The sequence below is a fragment of the Hirundo rustica genome, chromosome 8 (assembly GCF_015227805.2).
Source record: "Hirundo rustica isolate bHirRus1 chromosome 8, bHirRus1.pri.v3, whole genome shotgun sequence".
NCBI lineage: Eukaryota > Metazoa > Chordata > Aves > Passeriformes > Hirundinidae > Hirundo > Hirundo rustica.
In genome coordinates, this window is record NC_053457.1 from 1,210,237 (window position 1) to 1,237,495 (window position 27,259).

General features: G+C 41.5%; 1 protein-coding gene across 6 annotated transcripts in view; it reads right to left on the reverse strand.

Moving 5' to 3' along the window:
* Positions 1-27,259, reverse strand: part of CTNNA3 (catenin alpha 3) — a 444,137-nt gene that overhangs the window by 320,255 nt on the left and 96,623 nt on the right. For all 6 annotated transcript variants that reach the window (XM_058421605.1, XM_040071771.2, XM_040071769.2 and 3 more), the window contains 2 exons: positions 24,468-24,731; positions 20,241-20,444 (listed from right to left, as the gene is read on the reverse strand). In XM_058421605.1, coding sequence (XP_058277588.1) covers positions 20,241-20,444; positions 24,468-24,731 — 468 coding nt within the window. The remainder of the gene's footprint in view (positions 1-20,240; positions 20,445-24,467; positions 24,732-27,259) is intronic.

Genomic DNA, 27,259 nt, shown 5'->3' on the forward strand with positions numbered 1-27,259 from the left:
GTACAAATTTGACCATAATGATCCATACTTAAAAGCAGATGTTCCTTAAATTCCTCAAAAAAAATCTAACGTTTGAGTGAATTAATAGCTCTATTATAAAATAACAAGGCCAGGTTCCATTTTATTGTTCTACCTAACTACAGAACCTGATTAATTTCAGTTATAAAGTTTCGGAATAAGGTGAACATAATCAGAGTTCATGATTAATGTTATTCTAATGATCTCCCAAGAAATTAACATTTTACCGCTAGAACTTTGCCAAGAATTTTTATGTAAACTGAAGTGCAGTGTGTAGAAGTGTGAAAATCCCACATGGCATGGAGCTTCTATTCTACTCGATCACCATCATTTTGGTATGTAAATAACCCACTCTGAGAGCCGCCTCGCCTGGTTAGATGGCAACCACAAAGGAGTGCTGCCGCGGACCAGCAAACCGGCCGATGGACAGCGCAGCATCCCCGGCCCTCTGACACTAAAGCTCCCACATACCCCTGACAGGGGACACTGCAGAGCCGCCCTGAGACAGGCCTAACGCTAACAATACACAAATGAGCGTTAATTCGTGCTGCATTAGTACAGCATTGCTTTGGATTAACAGTAGATGACTGCCTTATTAACTGCCTCAGGTCAGCTGACACAACAGGATGGGTGGTCTCTTTATAAATACCAGAAGAATTCAGAGTGCAGCCATACAAGAGTACGTTTTTTCCAGCTTTCACAGAGTATCTCCCACTTTGTACTCCTCCAAGAAACAGATTTTTGAAGTGGATGCATTTCAGCAACACTTCTATCTACAATCAAATCATAAAGTGAGTGCTTCAATGAAACATTTCAAAACCCAATAATTTAAACATTGTTATACACTAATTCTGTGTTTCTTAGAGAACAAAACCCCATCAACTTTTGCTGAGAATACTCATTAAAAGAAAATTATGTGTCTCTGCAGCACTGTGCACTTCAATAATTTCAGTAGCTTTATACCAGAGTGTGTCATAAATGAGGCATGGAAAGCCATTAACTGAACAATTCATACTGAATAGTTTGTTGTAATTTATGCTTTCAAAAGAAATAATGAAAGTGATTTATTTTTCTAGTAATAATGATGCACCTACCTTTTATGTCTTGCTGTTGATAACTTTATTTTTAAAGAACCTGTAAACTTGCAGTTAGTCCAGCCTCCACTGCCCAAAAGCCTTATTCTCATTGTCAGGAAAGGAAAAAATACAGCTATCAGTGGTGTATCTGAACATGCAAATAGGATTCATGAACAAGATTTATTTTTGTCTTCTGCTTCAGCATTACCTACACAGCTTATACTCCTCTTTGCCTTTTGCAGCCTAGCTCTTTCTCCCAAGTTTAGCTGTCACAACTGAGACTGCCAGCAGTGAAAGAACTACTCACAGGCTGAGATCCTGGAGGGAAATGTCTCTCAGGTATACACCTCCAGAGCACAGCAGCTTTGCTGCCAACCAAGCACGTGCTGAAGCTTATCTACCTCCTTTTCTTCATCACTAGTTCTTGCAAATATGGATTCATAAATACAATAATGCTAAAATATGCTAATAAAGAAACAACCTTTTTTTTTTTTTCTTCATTCTACCAGAACATAAGGTGATGTCAAGTTTTGGTGGTTTTATAATCTGTTTGCATGCTAAAGCCGTGAAGAGATATGATTAACAAATGCCAGTATGAACTGCCCAAATCCCACTCTCATCAAGTGATTATAAGAGAAACTTTTCAAATTTCGGGAAGGGATGAACATGATGCCCTCCCCATCTCAAAGAACAGCAGGGATGGGTGTGCCAGGGAAGCACGGCAGGGATGGGTGCCCCAAGGAAGCACGGCAGGGATGGCTGTGCCAGGGAAGCACGGCAGGGATGGGTGTAAGCAGGCAGGGATGGGTGTGCCAGGGAAGCATGGCAGGGATGGAGGTTCCAAGGTAGCACGGCAGGAATGGCTGTAAGCACGGCATGGATGGAAGTGCCAGGGAAGCACGGCAGGGATGGATGGAGGTGCCAGGAAAGCACGGCAGGGATGGGTGCGCCAGGGAAGCACGGCAGGGATGGCTGTAAGCACGGCACGGATGGAGGTGCCAGGGAAGCACGGCAGGGATGGATGGAGGTGCCAGTGAAGCACGGCAGGGATGGAGGTGCCAGGGAAGCATGGCAGGGATGGATGGCGGTGCCAGGGAAGCACGGCAGGGATGGATGTGCCAGTGAAGCACAGCAGGGATGGAGGTGCCAGGGAAGCATGGCAGGGATGGATGTGCCAGGGAAGCACGGCAGGGATGGGTGCACCAGGGAAGCACGGCAGGGATGGAAGTTCCAAGGAAGCACGGCAGGAATGGCTGTAAGCACAGCACGGATGGAGGTGCCAGGGAAGCACGGCAGGGATGGATGGAGGTGCCAGGGAAGCACGGCAGGGATGGGTGCGCCAGGGAAGCACGGCAGGGATGGAGGTTCCAAGGAAGCACGGCAGGAATGGCTGTAAGCATGGCACGGATGGAGGTGCCAGGGAAGCACGGCAGGGATGGATGGAGGTGCCAGGGAAGCACGGCAGGAATGGCTGTAAGCATGGCACGGATGGAGGTGCCAGGGAAGCACGGCAGGGATGGGTGCGCCAGGGAAGCACGGCAGGGATGGAGGTTCCAAGGAAGCACGGCAGGGATGGCTGTAAGCATGGCACAGATGGAGGTGCCAGGGAAGCACGGCAGGGATGGCGGTGCCAGGGAAGCACAGCAGGGATGGATGGCGGTGCCAGGGAAGCGCGGAAGGGATGGAGGCAGCAGAGCACAAGGTGGTCGCGGCCATTCCCCGGCCCACAGGAACAGCAGGGAAGCTGGAGCACAGGGAAGAAAGGCCACGGGCAGGGGGGAGTGAGCCCCGCTCTCTAAGATACCCGGAGCAGAACGGGCCTGGTTGTGTCGCCCTGCGCCGGGTTTATATGCTGAGGTTCCTCCCACAGCTCCATTTCTCGGGCAGCCGGGCCCAGCCCCATGAGCTGGTGCCGGGGACACTTCCAGAATGATGGAGACTCTCTCCGCCCCGTGAATCCTCCCCGGGACACGGACACCAGCACAGGCTGCATGAGACTCTTACACCACACGTGTAACCAATGTTGTAACAAATAAAAACTAGACTGGTCCCTCTTAAGGTGCTTCTGTAACTTCTTAAAACCTCCTCAGTCTCTGGGGAACACAGTATCTACATCTGGAACTGGAATTCGTGGTAAAATTTGCTTTGTAATCCTGTCTCCTGCCTGGCTTAAATAGTCACTTCAACTATTTCAATAGTCACCTTCTTCCATTTCTTTATTTCTCTGAATAAATCCTTCTATGAGACTCTACAAACAGTCTCACAGAAGATACCTGGCTGCCAAAGGGGCAGCGAGATCAGCCTGTGATCTGCACTGCAGAACCCATCCCATGGCTCCGATGTGAGGAGCTGCCAGGCTCCTCTCCCATGCTCACAAGCCTTGGCATTCCTGCACTCCTTTCTTCCCTACCTGCTTGCACTCTGCCTCAGGAATTTTGAGACTCCACCTTTACTTTAGCAAAGAAATTAAAATACCCACAGAAATAAAGAATTGATTTCAGATAATTTATACTGCTAAATAACAGTCTAAGATTCCTTCCTGCAATATGAGAGTATCTTACTATAAACCACGATTATTCTTTGAAAAAAGTTGGGGGTTTTTTTGCTTCCCAGAAATAAGCATTAATGACCTGTTTTGAGAATTTGTGTGTAAGTTTTCTTTTACAAAGTAAGCAGGGAGGAGGGGAATTTATGCAGGGGCATTGTTAATGCCACAGAAATACACTAGTTACCAAAAAAAAGGACTCACATTGCTAGCTAAAACTTGAAGATTTAAATGCAGAAATAATTCAGCATTACTCCTGAGAGAGGATGTAAAGAAAGGAGCTATAAAGACCGTAGATGCAACTAAGTCATGCTGCAGGAACAAAAAAAAAATATTTTCAAAATTTATATGGATCTCAAAGAGAAGATATTTAAGGCTGGTTTTTAAAAGGAGGTACAGGCTAATAAGGCACAAGATAAAATAGAAGATGAGAAGGATTAAATTTAGTCTGGACTGGATATACACAGGCAAACCACTTGAGAATGGGATCCACCTTTCCCAAAGGGAAAACCATTTCCATTTTCCTTAGTACCAAGTGTGTCCTGTACATGTCAGTAATCAGTAGGATAATATCTGAATGCAAATCAGTAACAGTTATTTAAAAAGTTGGCCTTACACACATGAACTAAAAAGTAACTGACCCCAGGGGGGAAAAAGAAAAAAAAAATACAAACCCAGATCTGCAAAACTGCTCAGGGAGACAAATAAATATAATGAAGCTCTAACAGATCTGTATTAGATCCTCAATCATGTGCTTATATGTTAAAAATAACATTGTTAATGGCCTCTTTCACCTAACATGACTTCAGAGAAACCAAGGAAAGTAGAAAAGTAAATTAAAGGGAGAATTATTAATAAATAATAATACATGTAAAGGCACCAAAGTATTTCTCATATGACTATTAATTCAGTTAGTTGGGGTAGTAAAGACATACAATGCTGCCATTCAAGAGGTGATCACTGGTCTGCTTCAGTGGTGTGTTTTTCCATTAACATCACAGTTTTCTGGACTCAGTTAATAAAGGAAACACTGGAAAATCATTTAAAAATAAGAAAGCATTATAAATACAAAATCTTTATTACAGATATTGCAGCATCAATGGCTAGCTCAGCTGAAGCAGCAGGAGCTGCTTTCTAAGTTGAGTGTCTGACTGAAGGGGTTAAACACGGCAGCAGTGAAGCCTGAGGGGAAATGGGGGAACTCCTGATAAAAGCCCTTGGGGACCTTACTGTTACTTCTCACCCAAAGCCAGTATCTCCATCAGAGCTGCCCAAATGTAAATCAGCATGTCACTGAAACACACTTTTAGGAAAAACACCCAAGAAGGAAAACAAATTCATTCTATCTAAACAGAAGGGACAGACTGTGTAAAATGCAAAGAAAGGAGGGAAAACCAGAGAGATGCTGATGGAACGGAAAGATCCCAATGATTCAGTGAGAACAGACTTGACAAAACTGTAACTGTTCATCACGGTAATGGATCAAGGTAAGGAAGGAATGAAAATGGGAGAGCACAAATCCAGCTGCTCCTTCACCTGGGGCAGGGGAGTGAACAAACAACATCTGCATCCAAGGAGCTGCCCACCTCACCTGCCAGGGCTGTAAAAAAGGTGGTTGTTACACCAGGACAGCAGTGTGCCAACAGAGACACAGCACCGTTCGAACTGACGGCATCACCTCAGCCTGAACACTTCCTTCTGCTTGGACATCTCAAGACAGAGATTTCCTTTTCCTTCTGTCTAAAAGAGCTTTTAATTTGCAGCAAAAACTTGCAAAAAATTAGGTTTAAAAAATGCATTTTTGCCTCCAGCAAAAGCACATCAAACTCCACAAAATATTCCGCTCCCAAAATTTTTATAAAAATGAGAGCTTTGCAATCAGATACGTGTGATTTAAGGATAATGAAGCAGGTTTTATGGGCTACAGAATATTATAAATCTTTTCTGATTTCTTTCAGGGTAGCGGGAAAAGGGGAATTGTTGAAGGAAAAGATGATTGATCATATCTGCCTGTGGTAATAATGCTTCCTATAAGGAGAAATGGCATACTCTGAATAATTACATGCAGTCTGAGGCCAAAAGAAACAGAGTCTAGTCCTGCTCAGAAATTTCAGCTGCCACAAAATACTTGTAAAAAATGTGTGAGGAAAACAGGATGATTTCTCACTGGTTATCAACAGTTTTTCTTTTGTTAATTTACTCAGCTTCAACACTGGGTCAAAACTGCTTTGCAGAAAGTCTTCCATTTTGCATCATAAATGTCAGCAGAAACATCAAAACCACCGCACCATTCAAAGAATGAAAAAAAAAGGGGAGATATAACCAGGACTGTATTTTAACAAAAATACTGAGCATATTTTTCAAATTAAGTTTGTAAGACATTACAATAAACCACAGTGTCAGGAAATAGAGGCAAAATTTAAAAAGAACAGCATAAAATATTCAATACAGACCACACTATTTAAAAAAGTAGTAAGAGCCCCAAGAGCTGAGCTTAACTCTATGAAACTGGGTGATGCTCTGGCTGCATTAAAGCCAGTTGCAGTTCCACCACTGGCTTTAGAGGATTTGATATTTTCAAGTGTTAGGATTTTTGCACATGTGTAGGAAATAATTAGGAGTCAGCACTGGAGATAAAGGAGAGTTTTATGCAGCACAGCTGCACACAGGCACTAGCCACAACACTGGCAGCCCTCATAATTAAATGCTCACCTGCAGCTGTTTGAAGTATTCCCTACACTCAATGAGAATTCGATTAGAGGGTTTCTCCTTCCTTCTCACACTGAAGAAACCAACTCATCCATGTAGTGATTTAAATGCTGTGTCACTGGGAAGTGGCTGTTGGAGCCTCCCAGAGAGTGCCCCCCTCCTGACCACTGCCTCCTCCACCTTGTCCTTGAGAGAATCAAAATGCCACTGAATCAGAGCTGTGCTTTGCTGCAGTACAATTCTGAGAGTGTGACACAGCTGACCCGATGGACAGGAGAAACTGAAAACCACAGTGTTGATCAGCCAAGCCCTCTCTTGCTCATCATGGACCCTTCCTTTCCTACAAACCTCTTCTCAGGCTGAGAATTCTCAGCAAGGCTTTTGAGATACCATGACTTTATAAAACTCCCTCAGGAACCACAGAAGTACTCCCCTCTTTCTCCTCAGTCTCCTCCAAGAGAGACCAGGCCAAGATTAGGAAGCTCCAGAAGTTTCTCTCAGATGAGCATTTTCAACTGTTCCCAATGAAAATGCCTTCTCCCTTCCTCCCAAAAAGCTCCACCTGAGCAAGGGCTGCAGCGGCCAACAAGGAAATTAAGTGACCTTTCTCCCTGCCTCTGAGCCAAAATATAATGCACTGTAACATTCAGTGAAGAGTAAACAATTTAATAACAAAAATTATGCTATCGATCACACCATCCCAGAACATCAAAAGTCACATTTTATATCACAGTACATAGATCAAAAGCACCAGAATACCTTATATTTTTCTTCTCTGTAGTTTCAGGAACTTCAGGCTATTTTCTAGGTTGCCATATATATGACTTCAGCACAAGCTAACGAGATATTGAGTGAGAAATCATTAGCAGCTGGTCAAGTAAAACCACTCCATCAATCATTTTTATTTCCTTAATGTCAACAATTCTAATTTCAACTCTGGAAAAAAATTGTGTTTTAAACTGTGAAATACATCACATAAAACAGTGACATTTGATAGTGTGCTTTTAGATTCTCAAGTTTATTGTGAAAAAGTCAGTTCAATACATAATGAAGTCCTTCTTCCTTTATAACCACCAAATCCAATTGTAGGGAGGAAAAAAAGCTGCTTCATCTAGATCAGGCAAACAAACTACCATCTATTCCAGAATAAATCCATCATTTTTTGCCTAAAGCACCAGTAAAAATTCTGAAGAACTGCAAAGCTGTCTTGTGTCTTCTATTTACAAAGACACATTTTAGGCTGTTACTGTATTCCAGTCGGTGAAACCAACCCATGAGAACCAAAGGACCTTTCAGGAGACAGAGCCTCAACACTGTGCCCTGCTCAGTTTGCCTGGTGCTGTTTTTTGCAGACACACGTCTGTAACCACATCTCCTCCAAGAACTCCCTCCCTGCTGTTTGGCAGAAGCTCCTGAGGAGTGGAGCACTGCAATCAGTCACACAAAATCCCATCACCACCAACACATTTCTGTGCTGGGGATGAAGTATGAGGTGACAGAGTCCTGGGAGGCACAGGACCAGCTTTTCATTTCAGTGTCTGCAGCAGAGGCATCCTCCATCTCTAAGGCTACATTTGCTGCAGCTTTCTGATTATTAGAAGAGGAAGATCATGGAACACAGCAACTTTCTGAGAAAGAAAGCTCTGATGGCCAAGTGACTCCAATGACTGAGTCACCCTCATTTCTATCATGCCATCAGTAGGTTACTCTTTCCTTGCCTCCCAGTCCAAAGCCTTGCAGCAGCACCCAGGTTTGCAACAGTCCTGGAGAGCCTTCTCCAGGACCCTGAGAAAATCTCCCACCTTCAAGTTTTGGGCAAGGTGCACTCCCTACGGACACGCCAGCCTGGGGCAGCCTGCTGCCTCCGGGTATCCCCCAACCACAACGTGCTCCAGGCAGCTTCCCTGCCTGACTTGATTCTAACACTAGGAAATTACTGGGCATTTCTGCCATACAATCAAATCACAGAAAGACTTGGTTGGTCGGGGTTTTTTTAATAGTGCATATCCATTCTCCACAGAAAAACATGTTAGTATGAGAGAAAAGCTCACATACTACGTTACACAAATGCAATTCGGTTGCTAGAGTTTTAATCTTGTAGAGCAAAATTCCTATCTTCTATTTCTTGTACTTAAGTTCCAGTTTATGAACAGATTATAGGATGCAAAATTGTTAGGTAGATCCTGAATATTAAATTTAGATAAATCTTTCTAATGTTGTTATAAATTTCTCAGAATACAATCCGAATCATTGTTAAATGGACTATTTTCATGCAAATAGCTCATGAGAAAATAAACTCCTAGTACACCTACAACTATTAATAGTTCCTTTGATTAACCAGCCTTCCCCAGATGCTTGAACACAAAATTGTAGGAAGGACAGATTATTATCTGTAGATGGCCTGGAAATGTAAAAGCCCCACCAAATCTCACTCTAGTTTTGATCACTGCATGGAAAAAGCATTCACTGTTACAAACCTGCAATAAACTGTGGAAAAAAGAATTTGTACTAAGAAAATGCAGTATGAAGACTGGGAATATTACTTCTATCAAACTGCAAACCAATCATCAGTGGGGCTAAGAGGGAGCTCACAGTCGCTTTGTGCATGCTGAGCACTCCAAAACAGCCCACGTGTTCTTAGCACTCCCAAGCAGATGCTGGCCAGCCCAACCTGTCTCACCTGCATGCATGGCCAACTTTCCATGGCCTCCCAAGGCAACTGTTCCAGGGCTCACTCAGCCACATGGCTGGGTTTTTTACCCAGTACTGCACAAACTTTGCATTTTGCTATTTACATCTGTCTTTCTCTGAACGGATACAGAGAGTAACTGAATAGCATAGACCGTATAAAAACCTCTTCCATAGCTGAAAAGCATGTTCCTATTCTCCTTCACCTCTTCCTAAGTTACAAAGACTCAGGTCAGCTGCTTCCTACTTCTTGTAAGTTCTGCAATCCTTGCTTCATTTTGTTCCTCTTGCCAGTCCTTGCTATTCTTAAGCTGTGATGCCCAAAATTTCCTACTGAGCTGAGCCCCACTGACAGTTTGTTTCATTTCTCATTTTCCTATGGCATTGGGAGCTGTAGAGCACTACCACCGTTAAGCTACCAACCCCTTATTTGTGTAAAGGAGCAAAGAGCCATTCTGGCCCAGAAACCATCTAAAAAAATCTGTGTCTCTGCAGCAGGCAGGCCCCACAGCCTGAGGGGAAGGCATGGCACTCCCAGCAGTGGTTCCCCAGAGTCCCACAGGAGCGCTGTGTCACAGGCAATCCCAGGACACTGCTCATTTGCTCCACCTCGTTTACTTCCTCAGCCACAGGGAATACGTCATATTCCAGCTGTTTGCCAGCAATGGATGATTCCAGATTTACAGGCCTACAGATCACAGATGGACTCTTCACTACAAGAATAAGTTAGAGGACAAAAAAAATAAAACTTTCTTCCTTAATCAGTGGTCAAAACAAAAATCTAAATCCATTCCTCCTGGTCATTTTTTCAGCCTCTCTATTTTACTTAAGTTGTAATAGCTATTTAGGTCTGTAATAGTAGTTTACCAGATCTGCATCTGAATAAATGCCAAGCAAGTAATTTTAATAACTGACCTTTGCCAATCACATTTTATCCAGACATGGAATGAGAAAAAGAGGGCTTACTATTTGCTTATAATTCTATCAGACATTTAAAATGGCATTGACAATGCTACAGACTAACTGGAAAACAGAGCAAGTACTGAAGCACATCAGAAATCAGGAATACAGCTGGAGATTCTCCAGAGGAATCTTTCTTCTATTAAATTTTGCCAATTTATCAAAAGCAGACTCTTCCATGGAAACAGAGAAAGCACAACAGATCTGACAAAACACAGGCATATGCCCTGCCAGCTCTGTAAGACAGCCTTGGGACCAAACTCTGAAAGTTTCAGATCATTGTTCCCAATCTTTCTGGGAAGAACTTGGAGGTACCAGTCCCTGAGCAGTCTTGCTCTACAAAAATGCCACTTTTACAGCTGAGAGAGGCAGGTGTTCCAAGGATCACAATAAACAAGGAGCCAAAACAGCCTCAGGACCTGGCAACCTTACCCCAGCTGTGTTCAGATTTTGCATGCTCACTCATATGCAACAGCACTCCGCTTTCCCACTGGGATCCAGGCTAATTCATCATCTCAACAATCTGGTCAGCTGTTCCGCAGCTGTTCAGGAGAGGACAGGTGAGAAACCGCTAACAGCCCCAGCACTATCTGTCAGCATCACCTACGACATCCCCATGCAGTTCATTTCAAAGTCTTGCTGTAATGTACAGTTGCACAGCTGAACACAGGAGGCAGCTGACAGAATCCAAGAGATTATAAGGCCTCTTGTTTTTCAAGTCAGAAACACGTTTTTCTGATTACTTCAGAGCTAAGCAAGAAAACCTCCATTTCCTTGCCAACTTAGGGACACATCACTAATGCCATTACGACTTTATCTCCTTGGCAAATAGCTACGAGCTGTCACACGGCATTCCACATTTCCTTTACCTATTCCTTCTCTGGGCTCCTTTAGCTCACACTTTCTACAGGAACTTTGCAAAGTTCTCCCCTATTTCACTTCCTTGCTACTGCAAGCAGTAGACTGGAAATAGCATTATCAAACCAAAATGGTTCTGGCTTATGTGCATCTGCTCTCTATGTGTGCACATGCACATCAGGAAAGGCATGTTAATAACACACTGCTCTTTTGCTGTACTAAGCAGAAAAGAAGCACTAATCAAGTTCCCAGAGAAGAGATTTACCTTAGGCTCCAGTTTTGTTTTCCATTAGCTGCTGCCAGGGTGTACGTAATCATTATACTTCTTATTTTCTCTTATTTACACGAAATAAATATTGATTATTAGTCTTTATTTCTCCTGCAAAGAGCTAAATATATTCAAGAAAATTAAGGGAGGGATTCCTTTACCACTTATCTTCTTTTACAGACTGATAATTCCTCCCGTATAATATTAGGGTTTAGAAAATATTAGAAACATCGTTACTTGATAGAAAAGATAATCCTAGATTATTCCTGAGTATAGCTCCTAGTCTAGTAGCTGACTTATCATTTCTTTCCATCTTTGTATAAATTTCCTTTTTTTCTCCTGATAATGAAACAATGGTTAAAGACAATTAGAATAACCTAAGATAGCAAGGATTTTCCAGTAAATATAGCAATTAGAATAATTTATTTAATGTATTCTATTAAGCACCGATTAATCAGCTTAATCAGCTGTCTGATTTAAGACATTTATTTTCTTTGCATATTCAAAGAGAAATAAAATGTGCCAATTGGCAGCACAGGCTTAGAAAACAACCGCAAGAAGCAGTTCTTGAGAAGAGCTGATCTTGAAAGGACTAAAGCACATCTTTATGATTAATATGATCGGGGGGATTGTTCAATTGTTTACTCTGCCAGCCTTCTGACTAGACACATTGGTCAAAAATGCAATTATACAAAATTACATTCTTCCTTTTTATTTTACTTAATTAAAGAAAGAAGCGTAGCACGTCAAACAGGAACAAAAAACAACAACTGGAAACGAATCACTAAAAGGAAGGTTAAAATAAAATGGAAGGCCAATAAATGCTGTTTGTGACCAAAGACAAAGATATGGTTTTGTTTTTTAAGCCTTGTTTTGGTTTTCTTTTCCGAACGAAGATGAAAATGTGGGATTGGGATTAAATCTTCAAGTTCTCAATCTCCTTTAAGTCACTGTTTTAAGGTCTGGCTGAACAATTAAGACCAAGAATTACAAATTTTCTGCCATATCATACAGTAATGATTTCATGAAAAGTGACCATAAGCTATTTCACATTAAACTCCATTGTTCATTCTTCATTAAAAAAGATCAAGAGAAGTTAGGCAAGGAATTAAGCCCAAAAGTCATCTGACAACTATGCAGGTATCTCCATTTCTATAAAAGACAAGTCAATTCTGTTACTATAAATTAACAAGTGCAGCATCACATAGGTTGCTGGCGTACAATCTCCTAAATCCAACTGACTACAGGAAAAGCTTTTTGTTTTAGCCATGCAGTAGACCTCAGAGTCATGTGATGAAATTCTTAGGGAGAGCTTTTACTCAATTACTTCCCAAATAACTTTTACAATGTATTTTTAAATAGAGAGGATCTATTACAACAGAATTTAACACAATAACTACTCTTCTTTCATCATCCGAAAACTACCAGAGATTATTCAAATGAAAGAAACTTTCCTTTTACTACTTTATGTAATTTCTTGTCCTGGCTTCATTACCTGAGTATCTTTCAATCTTCCATTAGTAAATAATGGGATCTACTGTATATTAAAAGGAGCTGGCAGGGTAATCCAGGACATTGCACTAACACTGGAATGTATTCAAATGTTTAGCATCAGACTCCACAGACTGAAGACAGCAGCGATGGCTGAACATTATCAGGTCCAAGCCAGTGCTTCAAGCAGAGCCAACTCCAGCCAGGTTGGTTTGGGTTTTGTAAGGGCCTACAACACCAACATTCTATGAACAGCTCCTTGAACTACCCAATTATGATCGATCTTTTTAATTAGAACTGTTATATAAACAAAAAGTAACTTTCAACCTGAAACAGAATGAAATTTAGAAATGTTTTTGGACAACAAGAATCAGTTGCACTATACCGGAGGATAAAAACCAAGATAAATGCATCTGAAACAGCAGAATTCAGTAGCATTCCCCAAAATGGCACCCTGACATTTCAGAAAATGACCAGTTTAACATCCTCTTAGAAACCAGAAAACTGGTTGAGAAAAATCCAATGTATTGAAAACCATTTTTCAATAAACTCTAAAAATAGGAAAATTCTTGTAAACCAAACAGCTAGGTAGATGCTGAGTTAACAAATACTTGGTTATTTTTAATGCTTGTTTATTACCATAATCAAAGATTTATTTCATCTTGGGGAGAGCAAATGCCGCTTTATTGAAGGTTTCTTGAAAAAAAAATAGTATTCAGCAACCCAATATATTTTCAATGCTGCCAGGTATACTAAATACAAATTACTGATTCTTGTAGTGAATCATCCTCCACAGAGCCATGAGTCGCTCCTCACGCTATGTTACTCCAGTGAAAGCCTCAAGTTCAGTACAGATTAATCCTGAAATAGTTCAGCTCAGAACTGTTCAATGAAAAGCAGGGCTTAAGGAGAGAAAAGCTTTCATTATCCTTCTCCAGCTCACGTGCAGAGATGCCAGATTACTGCAAAGTCTGGAAGAGCATCTATAATCAGGTACATTTAACTGCAGCTTATTTTTCAGCTGTAAATCCGCTTGGGGAATTCATTCGACTACTTCCATCTTTCAAGTACACTTAAGATCTTCCTCCTTAACAATTAATATCTAATTTCCCCATAAAGCAAAATGTTCACTGAAAGTTAACATTTAGAAAAATAATTTTCGATTACACATACTCCATACAAAATGGCAGAAATTCCTCCGTAGGAGTGTTCAAAGTCAACTCAATCAACTACTCAGGCAACGTGAACAACAGAATCACGAAAACCACATATTTTCTTGCATAAATGCCAGCATAATATACAATATGGGCATACCAATTTTACTGAAATCCATCCTTTTTTGAAAAACATAATACTCAATAAAGTCATTTTTAAAAAAGCCATGAATAAGAAAAGAACTGAGTGACACTTCCCACCCACACATCAAGCTTCTTCTAAGTTTACATTTTGACAATTTCAAACTTCTCTGGAACACGTCTTATTAAGATGTTTCAGTATAAAGAGGACAGTAAAGTAAGAACAATCCAAACCAGTCTTTTTGTAAAAAGGCACAAATACAGGCGGTTTTTATTTGTTCAGAAATAAAATAAGGATTTAAAAACAAGGATTTCAATAAATCTGTTATTTCAGCCCTTTCCATGAATAACCAACAGCCATTCTGCTCAAGATTTTAACAAGGAATTTCCTCAAACTCCCTGTTAGTCGAGTCTACAAGTTTGGGCTCAGTTCTTCAAAGAGCAGCTACAAAGAACTTTGCAAGTTACGTATTTGTGAAAGAAAGTGGAATTAACCACAAAGGACGAGTCAAACAGTCCCCTATTTTTACCTCCTCAGGTGTAACTGGCAACCCAGGAAAGTGTTAAAAGTCTTCATCAGGAAACCGTGAAGTAGAAGTAACGTCAAGTTGAGATATCAGTATGCTTGAGGCATCTGTACATCCCTCCACTCTCCGAGAGCAAGAATGGCAATACCACTAAAAAACATTCCCGATGACAGTCTCCACATCCAGACAGTGGGTCAGACCTCAAGCTGTTGTTGAAGTGTACTCAGTACAGAGGCAGAGCAAGGCAGTAGCGCTCCACAGCAATCGAATTTAAGAGCTGAGACAAAGAGCAAGGCCCAGAACCACACCACCAATAAATAAAACCTCCTGGTTTTCCACCCATTTTCTGGTTTGAAGTTGCAATGCCCAAGTTTCAGTAAGTGAGCAGTTTGAGTTTGAAATCTAGAGAGACACTCACTCCCTGTCCCAGTCACCCCTCTGCTTTCAGGGATCCTAGCTCCTCGTCTCATCCTCACAGCACTTCAACGGATGAGCTCAGACCCAAACAGCTCTCACAGCCAGAAGCTGAGGATACAATCCAGTGGTGAAGGATGAGGGAGCCTTGAGGGAAGCCAGTTTCATAAAGTTCCAGGAGCTGCACTCCCAGCAAGGTTCAGGCATGCTCTACATGGAATGCAGGGCATACCTGACCACTCCTGAGCTCTGCCACAGAGCACATGACATTCCTGCTCAGCCTCCACTGGCCTGCCCTTAGGCTACGGGGATGCCCAGGGTTTGATTAGCAGTAATAAAGATTTGTACAAGGTGGGCAACTTCAGTTCACTTGCTGATCTGCCTCAAGGTCCAATGTATCCCTGTTCTCCTCACGTCTTTTAAATGGAAGCACCGCTGGTATGAGAAGGGCTGGTTTGGCTCTGCTCCCAGCCACACACACGGCACAGCTGTGGGACAGTGGGACACAGCAGCTGCCACCACCTGTGGCACAAGAGCCACAGGCACGTCCAGACTAAATTACCCATGTCTGACCCAAACATTTAGGTAATCATAACATAAAAACCCAGTTAAGAAACAAACATCTCTGGAATACACAAGAAGGAAGTGAAATCAGAACTGATCAGAAAAATACACTGACTCATACACACACACACACACACACACACACGTATCTCCAAGCTATAGCCATAATAACTGAGAAAGTAGGAACTAAAACTTAAATTTTAGCTCAAGGATCATGAAACAACATTCAAACAGTAAGGGGATTTCAGTTCAAGAGAGTAGCTCTCATCAGTGTATCTGACCTTTCTTTACGAGCCCTAACAATCTAGGAGTGATCTTTATTGAAAGCCAGAGGAGGATGCAGAGTAATTGCTCAGGCACACCTCCCAATTTAATGATGCCACAGACAGCAGCACGCACCAACACTCAGTGCTGCTCACAACAGCTGCTTCCACTCATGCTCAACCGCAACTCCCTTATCCCTTCTGAGCCCCAGGGAAGGGAATGTCCTTACTGTGACTGAGTAAAAGCACAGCTCAGGAAACATGGAGTTCATATTGCTGCACGCCACTGAGTTCAGTAGCTTCTCATTGTAAAGGATGAGGTGACAAGAGCTTGTCATTAGGAAGAAGCCAGTGCTTATTACTAGAACAACGTAATTGCTCCAGTGAATACGTTATTCCATTATTATCCACACTACGGTATGATTCTGCCATTGATAAAATATCCAAACCCACAGTAGTAATTCCTGTTTCTGGATGTCCTAAAATGCAAATATATCCCCTAAGAATGTATGTCTGTGAGTAAAGTTCAGAAAGGGTAACAATAGTACACAAATAATTTCAAAGAATTTTTGAAACTATTCAGAAGAAAAACTGCTGCCTTTCAGAAGAATTATGAATGTATTTGCAATTTACTATGTATCTGAATTACTCTGTGAACAGAAAAACTTCGAGGTTCTTGTGGAGACCATTTTGCTTCACTTTCCATTGTACCATTCACTGTGATAAAACCTCTGTGAAAAACACTCACGTAAAAGTATCTTCTGAAAAGACGTTTCTCCCAGCTTGCATTAAAAACTCTTTAAAAAAAGATTTTAAAAAATTTATTGATGATACCAACAAGCTCTTAATCTTCAATGCCCTTGAGGCTTATTAGACACTTTAAATAACTGAGGGGAAAAAAAATTAGGAACCACAAAAGCTATACTCCTTACACTCTTTCGAATGTTAGGGCTAATAAATCCTAAGTTCCTGAACAGTTTGTCAGGAAAATTAATCCACAAACACCAGAGGTTTATGTCCAAAAGGGAGACAGAGTCCTGTAATTTTATTTGAATAAAGGGAGAGGCCATGGGGCATTTGCCCCGGGGTCTCTCAGAATTTTGGACAATGCAGCGTCCTTTTAATCCTAATTTCCCGGCCACGTGTCCCTCTGTCTCTCCCCCACTGGCTGAGGTACTTGAGAGGTACAGACCTCCCAAAATAATACCTAACCCCCCCTTTTTCTTTTCCTTGTGCCAATCAGTCAAATTCCTATGGAATTTCTGGTTCTTCCCATTGCTCCTTTCATCTCTCAGTATCCTATTTTATTTATCAGCAGACCTACAGTTTGTAAAGACAAGCCTCTCATTCCATTTATTAATCAGTGGAATCCTCCCCATTGCTTCTTTTATCTCTCAGTGCTAGTTTTATCTACTAGCAAATCCATTGTTTGTTTGTAAAGACAAGTCCCTCATTCCTGTCAAGTCCAAGCACTGAGGCCTAGTTTCAAAAGAACAGACGATGCAGAGCTTACACAGAATTTAGGCTCCCAAGTCTTTGGCAATGGCGCTGTTTAAGCTCAATATTTACCAGGCAGGGCACGTCCACCACCAGCACCAGAGCAACCCTAGATGTCAGCAGTGCAGCTCCCTGGCAAAGCAACTGCCAGAGGAGGATCTGTGGAGGTGGCACTTACGGGGTGAGGGGTCTGAGACTACACAGCTCCCACTGGCCAAACTCACACAGGGAGAAGCCTTAAGGCAAATGACCAAGGCAATGTGCCAGCAAGAAAGTGAAGATCCAGTTCCAGAGAAACCAACCCCTGGGAGCAGCTGACCAGCACAGCTCGTGAGAGAGAGTGCAGAGAGCTGCGATGGCAGCGGGGAGGCCATGCCTGGGAGCCGCCCAGCAGGAGCACAGAGCCGGAGCAAAGCACGCCCTGTGCGGATTGTGGGCAGGGAAAAGCTCCGCTCTCACGTACAAGCTGCGGCACGGAGGCTCCAGAGCTCACTCAGCACAGGGAACAAGGCATGAGGGCATACACGCAAACACCCATGAAGTGTTCCACACACAGCACTTGCCCGTGGAGTACAACTGTTCCCAAGGAGAGCGAGGGAATCACAATCCTTAAATTGTGCTATGGTAACAAATGGCTGCCATCATCTTCACAGCTCATTCAATTCCCAGGCCCGGCTTACTGAAACTACTAATAGGAGAGCCAAAAAGACACTGATAAATCAGCACTGTTTCCTGGATCTATCATCTCTTCTTCAGCAAGTTAGAGCTGTGAAATAAAGTAATTGACATCTCATAATCTCCTTACTGAAAAACTTATTTAACACCATCTGAGTAATAGCCATCAACTATTCTCAGTGAGAGTGTTTCCATTCAGTAACAATTGTCTAAGAAGATCAAGAGCTCTAAAAGAAACTAAAAACTTTTCATTCCCTCCTGTTATGCAACCCCATACCTTTAAACCTTTTGTCTTTTTTCCTTTCTGCTTCCTTGGTTTTGCCACCTTGTGCAGTCACTGTGTTCCGCAGCAAATTATATGACACTTTCCCTTATCATCATATTTCAATAGCTGCTGACTTTCTCAAGTCAGTGGGGTGAGTTATGTATTATTCTTTTCCACCTATCGTACATCATGTACCCCTAAAACCATGATTATTTCTGAAGTAGAAAAGATCATCACAATTTTGTTTCAAGAGTCTAAAAATTTAAGACCATTGAACTTCAAATCTTGTCCTTTCACACCAGAGATACACAGGAAAGCGTTCTTGGGACAAAGCCACAGCAATGTTTTGGACTAATATGGGATGCTGTTCACCACATCGGCATCCTGTCACGTGTTCTGGGTAGAATCATAGAATCATTTATGCTGGAAAAGCCCTTCAAGATCATTAAGTCCAACCATTAAAGGTGGATGCCTCCCTGTATAAAACTTTCAGCCACTTAACAGCAAACCCTGACCCACCCTAGAACAGACATTGCTAGAGAAATCTGCTACAACAAGATTTACATTCCAAGCTAACCAGAGCTGAAAAAAATCTCACTATCTAATCCATGTGTCAAGCACTTCCAGAGAGGTTCAAGAATTCAGGCTGCATTCAACAGCATTTTGAGTAAAAATTTTGTAGTACCTTTCTCTGGTATAAGGCCTGAAAGCACAACTTGACTTTAAAAATAAACCATCTGTAAATTCCCAATAAAATAAAGAGCAGTATCAAAAAGTACAATATCCGTGAGATGAAAAAAAATCTGATATGCATAGATTATTTTAGTCCCTACACTACCTTATCCTAAGGGCAATAAAATAAGACAAAGCAAACAGTCTCATTAGAACAGCTTTTGACTATGTTAACTGCTGTGACTTACAGAACAGAAAGGAATTTCAACTTCCCAAAAAGAAAACAAATATCTGCATCACACAATTGTTCTCTCAATGCGCTTGATGAATCATCCTGAGGTATCTTTAGAAAAGAACATTATGCCTGCAGAAAATGTTTACGGATGAAAAGCACGAGATTAACATTGTGTACCCATATTAACAGTATTGAGTCTCGACTGTTTCGACATTTACCTGCCACATGTAACAAGTGTCAAACCCATTCTTCAAAACGAAAAGAAAAATCTCTGTTAAAATGCAAACACTGCTCCTTTTCTAACAATTCACAGCTACAAGCATGTCAGACAACCAGATTTCTGGATTTACCCAACACTCCTGTATTCCAAACATAGCAATTTAGTCATTCTAACACGTGTAAATTGGTGCTCTTGTCCTCTTCTGGTGTCAGCATCCTACTTGAAAACAACACTAACAGATTGCTTACCTTTTAAGAAATTGTTATTTAAATTGTTGCATTCTTCAGGAACAGAGATTACATTTTCAAACTCTAGTCTAGGAAGTGGCAATATGAAGAAATTCTTGTTTCTGAATGACAATGAAGGATTGTCTGCTCTGAACCAGTGACAGTTCACAACAAGCATAAAATAACCTAAACACTTACATTTTATCAGTGGTATGGCACTTTCCACAGACTTTATATACACAGTATTATACAATCCATACTCATTCTGGGGATGCATATTTAGTTTTTGCTTAGATTTCTGGAGAAAAACATTCCTTTCAACCTTTTACAGAGCATGTTGCGAAATGCAGGTTAAACTGTACTTTAATTCTTGGTTAAACGCTAAGCTCCCTGAGCAGGAGACACTGAGGCAGCCCCAAGCAGAGCCCTGTGTTACTCAGTGGCCCTGCGTTACTCACTCAGCTGCCCCACATTACTCAGTAGCTCTGCATTACTCAATCAGTGGCCCTGCATTACTCAGTTCCCTGTGTTACACACTCAGTTCCCTGTGTTCCTCGCTCAGTGGCCGTGTTACTCACTCAGTGGCCCGCATTCCACGCTCAGTTACCCCGCGTTCCTCACTCAGTTGCCCACGTTCCACGCTCAGTTGCCCCAAGTACCACGCTCGGTTCCCCACGTTCCTCGCTCGGTTCCCCCACGTTCCACGCGCGGTTGCCCCACATTCCACGCGCGGTTGCCCCACATTCCACGCGCGGTTGCCCCACGTTACTCACGGAGCGGAGGTACTCTGCCAGCAGCTCCTGCAGGGCCTGGCGGATGGCGCTACACTCAGCGATGATGCGCTCACGGTGCGAGTCCCGCGTGCATGAGGAGTCAGCCAGCAGCGCTGCCCCACTGATGATCGCCTCCAGCCGCTGCTCCAGGGACGGCCTCACCTTCTCTTCATGCACTACCAGAGGATCCAGGGCTATTAAATTCTGGGAAAATGAGGAGTACAGGTAAGAAAAATCAGTTCAGTGAAGCCGCTCCTTAATTTTCTACTTGCAGGAACTGCAGTGACATTATGCTTCCCAGATATGCTGCTAGCCCTTCCCACTGGGAGCATCCAAAATACTTTTGACCACAGCAGATCACCTTTTCCCGCACACCTCTGTGTGTGAGGCTACACACAGAGATCATTTGCAGGCAAACCCAGGTTCTCTCTGCCATTCAGAGTCTCAGACCAGCGCTTAAGCTTTGTTTGAAAGAGAGGTCCAAAGCCTATAAACTCTAGTCTTTCAGAGATCAGAAGACCCTCTAGATTTAACTCTGAGCCAGCAGTGCTAGCTCACAGCTGAGAAAGTTAAATCAGATTACATGAGCAGTCTAATTCTGCTGATTTTTAGTCTAATCAATCCCAATCTAATCTAATCAAACTGTGGCAGAAAGTCACTGCTGCCACTTTTAACAGGCTGAATATGGGCAAAGGTAAAACTGCAGCTTTTTTTTAATGATTATTTTTCCAAAGGGCATAGATACAACTGTCCTTTTGCTTCTCAGTAGGTAGGGTAAACAAAAGCAGACAACTCTTTTGGCTTGATAAAATTAATTACGTTTGTGTGGCAAGCAAATGTTCTAAAGAGAAAGAAAAGGAGAATATGAGATTTTCATGAAACATGAAAGTAAGTTCTTCAGCATTTGAGGAAATTCAAACCAGTAATTGTTAATGTAACTGAATATCTGAAACCATGTCATTATGGTTCTGATCTCCAAACCTACGCTCCACACACACTTGTTCACCTCTTACATCAGACCATAGGTGGTTTCCAGCTTTCAGAAGAAATATTAAATAAGAAAACTATGCCAGATACCCTCATCTGCGCTTATCCAGTATGGGCCAGACTAATTGTAAACTAGAGGGTTTTTTCAATTTAGGTTTACTAGGTTTACTAGGACGATTTCAGGGACTGCCTAGCTTAAGCTAGACATGAGTGTTGTATTAGAACACTTTTATAAGATAAAAGCTTAAACACTGAGGCAAGGAGGCTTGAGTCACAAGTTTGCGTTAGAGATTTGAAGCTCTGCCTCCCCCATTTCCCTTAGAGCCCGTGTTACCGAGCTGTTTTGGGTACCTCACATCTGCTCAAGCTGTGCCACATGGCTACCACTCACTGCAGCTGCAGCTTCCCTTCAAGCTCCTGTATCTCAAGCAGCCCCCTCAATGCCAAGCTGTACATACAGTGTCCACTGTAATGCAACACACATCTGGCAGGTAGAATACTGAAGTGTTGCTGCAGAAAAAACAGCTTCATTGACTGGGGAAGACTAAGACACACCTGGCAGCCACAGCCAATTATCCAATTAGCTGGCATAATGACTACCTTCAAGTCTCAGCTGACCCAAAATAGAAGTGTCCTCCTTTGGGAGACAGTTCAGAGAAAGTTTACACCGATATGGACAAATAGCACTGGCCAAAAAGCTACTGTGGTTCATCTCTGAATGAAAATATCTAGGCAATAACAGCCAGGAAAATATGTGTTCAGACTCTGCCTTACAGATAAAATTCTTTAAATAATTTCATAACTTATTTACAATCAGTACATCTATGCAGGAAAGACTCAACGAGAAGACACCAGACACACAAGAAGCAGTCTCTGGTGGGTTTGATTTAACAGGCTAAAAAGTGGTCAGCTACTCTTAAGTAGCTTAATGACTCAAGCATAAGGGGACATTTAAGAGTAGTGATTAGACCCCTGTTTTGTGCCTCACTGGTCTGATCCAGGAGAAAAAGAGGGCCCATGGGCATGCAGAAACTTGGTTGTATCTGGTCAAGCTCTGGAGGGACTTATAGCCTTTTGGCATTGCACATGTAACTGCTCAGCTGGATGGCCACGGCCACTCAAGGACCACAGAGCAGCTGAATACACCGACAGAGACTCAGGCATGCAGAACCTGGATCATTCTGTAGAAATCTCTTGGCATTCACAAGATGAAAGACCAGGGAAAGCCATTAGATAACCTGCACCCACACTCTCTTTTCACAGATATTAATATGCAATTAAATTTTAAAGTTACAATTTTGTGTTTATTTACAAATGACACAGTAGTTATAGGGAGCCTTTAAGAGGAATTGTTGAGAATCTACTGATTTAAGATTTAAGCTGCTCTAATTTTACTGGTGGTTTCCTCACCTATAAATCCTTAATAACTTTCACAGTGCCAGCACTGGCAAAGGAAGAATGATATTGCAAAACATCTAGATACTAGATTGTTGGGTAAGCTCCGAGATACGTTTCCACACTATAAACATTTAATGAGATTTGTTCCCACCAGACTATTTACTGCATCAATCTATTTCATGGCACTGTATTTGCAACAAGAAGATAGAGCAAAGGTTATTTCAGGTCCTTAGCCAATAGAACTTTCTGTAAAACGAGAAAAGTGTAACCATCTAATTCATAGAATCATTTCAGAAGTTAAATGCTCTATAAATTGTTCTTTATCTAACTCACACAGCTTCAATTCCCATTTGTGCTACCTAGGTAAAAATATATTTACAACTTGATAAATAAACAGCTTTTTACAACCATCAGACTTCCATGTTCTTACATTTCCAAGAAAAACAAATTCAATTCAAAATACAATTTTTTTCCGTTTTGTGATTAACACAAATTTCCAGTTTTAGAACAATAATAAATGTTATTTCATTTTTAAATAGTACTGCCTACATAGAGTCAAGATGAATTCGTATGCAGTACAAAAATGCAACCCTTTTGACATCTCTTTTTTTTTAAATTTTTAAGTAATCCTGGTAAATAGTGGGTCTCACATAAGGGATCTCATTTGTCATTCAGTTACACTGTAACAAGCTATGTATTAGTCTCATATGTTTCTTTTCCCTTCCATTTATTAGGATAATTAGGAATTGTAATTTTAAAACCCATTGTGAGAAGCAAGAATGGATGACACGTAACGTGCAATTGTAGCTTGTTCCTCTGGGGGGAAAAACCTGTCTGATTTTGACTTTGAGCATGACTGAGAGGTCTGTTTTGATCAATAAACTGCCACTACAAAATTTGTGTCATATTTCAATGTATTTCTTCAATCTTCCACTGAAAATTTTAGATAAAAATCTACCACCAGCAGTCCTATCAATTTTCCTGAAAACACAGTCTTAGCACTGGGATGCTGAGATGTGCTAAGTCCAAAAATTCACAACCAAAACCACCCATACTTGCAAATGTGTTTAGAAACATTCATTCCTTTTGTTGAGCTGGGCCTACACCACTTACACCCCATGAGGATCATAGTCTGTAGTCTCACCTACCAGATATCTTTTACCATTTGTGGCTGGACAATGGAAAATGACACTGGTGACAGCCAGAGCAGCCACGAGAAAAAGGAAAAACTCCACAGAAAAGCTTCAGATGAGGTCAGGAATAGAGCAAGTGCTTCCTTCTCCCAGGTATTTGCTTCAATGATGGAAGCAGAAATGCAGAGGTGGTGAAAGTGTATTGGCTATGTCACTTTATTTAATGATAAGCAGCAAATATAATGAGGTTTCTGAATTGCTTGATTATATAAATTACAGAATGATCTCACTGACACCTTCTGGAGACAGGGACTTCAGCTTGCACGGTAGCAGCTCAGCTGCAGCCAAGGTAGCAATGGGCACTGGCAGCTGAGAATCACTTCTGAGCAAACTGCACTCTTGGGTTCTGCCCACTCCCTGCAGGACGTGTCTGTCTCCAGCAGCAGTGACACAACTGCAGTGACACACAAACTCTGCCCTCTGTTCGAAGGGAGCCAAGCACTGAACACACACAAAGCCTTCATTCCAAACTCCTCTGAGGAAAGTGATCCCTCCCAATAAAATCATTTCAAGTGACACTATTTAGACGAGGACTAAGCAGGGCAACAATCTTTAATGCTTTCAGGCTCAGCATTTATGATACCAATAGTTATTAAAAAATAAAGAAACCTTTTTTCCAAAAATATTGTAATCTCACACATTTACGTACCTCAAGCTCATCAAGTGCACTTCCCAGAGTAGCTGTGCGAGATGCAGGTTGCTCCATTTTATTTCCAACTCCTTGGGAAGCATTAGAAATTACATTGAGAGCATTCTGTATTTCATTGCAAATTGAATCCTTGCTGGCTGTAAGGGATGCAACATCTGAATGTTCCAAACAAGCTGAACATATTGAATGTAGGAAAGCAGAATTTTCCTTCAGGGAGGCACGTGCTGCAGCAATTTCATCTCGCTGATTGCTAGATTTCAAATCCTGTCAGCAAAAAAACATGCTGTTTATTTCCAAAAGCACTCCAAAACTGACATGTATAAACATTTTTTCATTTCTGTCTCTGCTTAAGGAAACATTAAGTTAAATTCACCAAAGTTTGTGAAAATGGACTGTAATGATAGTCACAATCGAATCATCATTACCTCATGAGAAATGAACAAAGTATGTGTGAAACAACCAAAATTTTTAGCGTGTCTTACAACCTGCACCATGAACTGTGTTTTGTTTTAAAGCAGTTTTCCTCTGAGAAAACTGCCTGGAAATTAGCTGTCTTTCCTCCTAGCCACGCGCTTCTTCAGTGGCAATAGAGAAGGACAGAGGCGCACATACAGTTAAGGCATTCTGCATTTGGTGAATCTGAACAAATTTCCTGTGTTTGTTTCCCTGCCCAGCAGCCTCTGTCTCCAGCACACTGCAGAAAGGAACAGCAGGTCAGGGGTAACAATCCTGCGCTCCCGGGAAAGGGGAAGCATGGAAGGTGTAGAAATAAAAAACACGCTTGAGAGAAGCCACCTTGAGGTGCCACTGCCTGCTTCCCCTCTGTCCCTGCTGTGTACACACTTGAAGCATTCAGGGATCTTACCACACCCATCTTGTTCCTCCCCCCTCCACCCAGCAGAAACAAGGGACACCCAGCTCACCAGAACTCCCCAGCCCAATTTAACTGCTTCCAGGAATCAATGGTGGGCACTGTTATTTGGACAGCTGAAAGTTATGGGCTTTGGAACAGCCACACAGTCGACATCAGGCTGTATAGAGCTTCCTGCCTCATCCTATTTTATTACAGACATTTTCCCCTGCTTCTTCTGCATCACATCCCTTTGAAAAGAAAACTAACAGATACTTGTGAAATGGCTTGGGTTAAGAAGACAGTTAAATTTAAGGGAAAAGTAAAAAAGGGAAAATAGCACATTTAAGCCTGTGGCACCAGATTCAAATAATGAGAAGAGGCACAGTGAAGAATGAACAAGTATGTGCATACAAAACTTCTCACAGCCTGCCCACAGGCAATCCAAAGTCTAATTATTTTCCTTTGCATTGCATCAGGCTCTATATGTATTATTTACAAAAGCATCACAGTATCCACTTCTCACTGCATGAAGTTTTAAGTTTATGGCTGAAGAGCATTTGATATTAAATGAACCAGTCCTGTATTTTTAAAATCTCATTTACTCCAAGATATGCATTGGACATGGGATTGCATCTTACTTCCTCAGGCTAACTTGGAAATCTCGGGGATACAGTAACAAAAAACCAAAAGCAAACAAAATGAAAGAGATGTAGTCTTAAACAGGAGTAGACAATAGTTTAACCAACTTCTGAATCAGAAATTTTTTTGAGTCTATCAACACATAACGTATTCTTAAATTTTTAATGAACAAATATATAAATGAATCACCACTGTGCAAGAATGATTTTATTGCCCAGCGTGTTCAAATCCAAATACTACTGCATCTCCAATCTCAGTAAAGCAGCTGCAATTTGTCCAGTGCACTGGACTTGTTCAGAAAATAAGTGTTATTTAAACACTCACTCTGGTTCTAATTAGGGAATCTATCTTTCCTGCAATTATTACAAGACAGCAGACTGCCCTCTTTTCTCCTGGGCTACAAGGGAGCCACAGACCTAGAGATACAATGGAAAGTCAATGCAACACTTCCGCCTAACTGGCTTCTATTATTAACCATTTCTTACTTTGCCACATCACACGCAAACAATCAAAACCAAAAGCCTTTAAAAACTACTTTTTTCCTCTAAAAGAGTACTGTCTAACCAGGACTGAGATGTTCATAAGAAAACCAAAACCAGTAAGCCAGTAGCACAAAGCCAGTAACAGCAGTCAGTAACAACATCTGAAAAGGTTCAGTAAGTTAATATTTTTGTTCCACATAATACTGTAGAGAAATTTGAAGTCATGGCATTGATAAATTCTCCTACAAAGAGTCCCAGTTTTGTTCAGTAAAATGTTAAAATGGAAAAAAACAATGCTCAGACCCATGAAATTTATCACTACTTTGTCGCCTAGCTGTGAGCTTGGAGAGCCCCCAAAGAAGCTGCAGAACCATTATTCCTTTTTATATTGAGGAAGAATTTATTCCTTGAGATTTTTCATGTGAAAAAGAAGAAACATCTGATAATCTTAGTCTGATCTTTCATGTAAACTGCAAAAAAAAATCCCCAAAGATTGAGTGAATTCACTATCAAAGCTCTGCATATGCGGATTATCAGAATAATGAACTAGTTCTTTGAAGAAGGAACTTAGTCTCTACAATTATCTGCAGTTCACTCAGCTACTTTACTGCACTTCAGGCTGTTTTATTTTTTTCTTCATGGTTTAGCACTTTCTTCTTATTCCAACTTGGTTTTTTCTTCTAGCATGTGTTTTTCCACACTAAATCAGTTATGTCATGAGCTGAGATTAGAGATAATCCCATCTCCAGACACTGCCAATCCAAGAGACCCACTATAGTAACAGTTCCCCAGGCTGCTGTCCCAGTCCTCCCAGGACA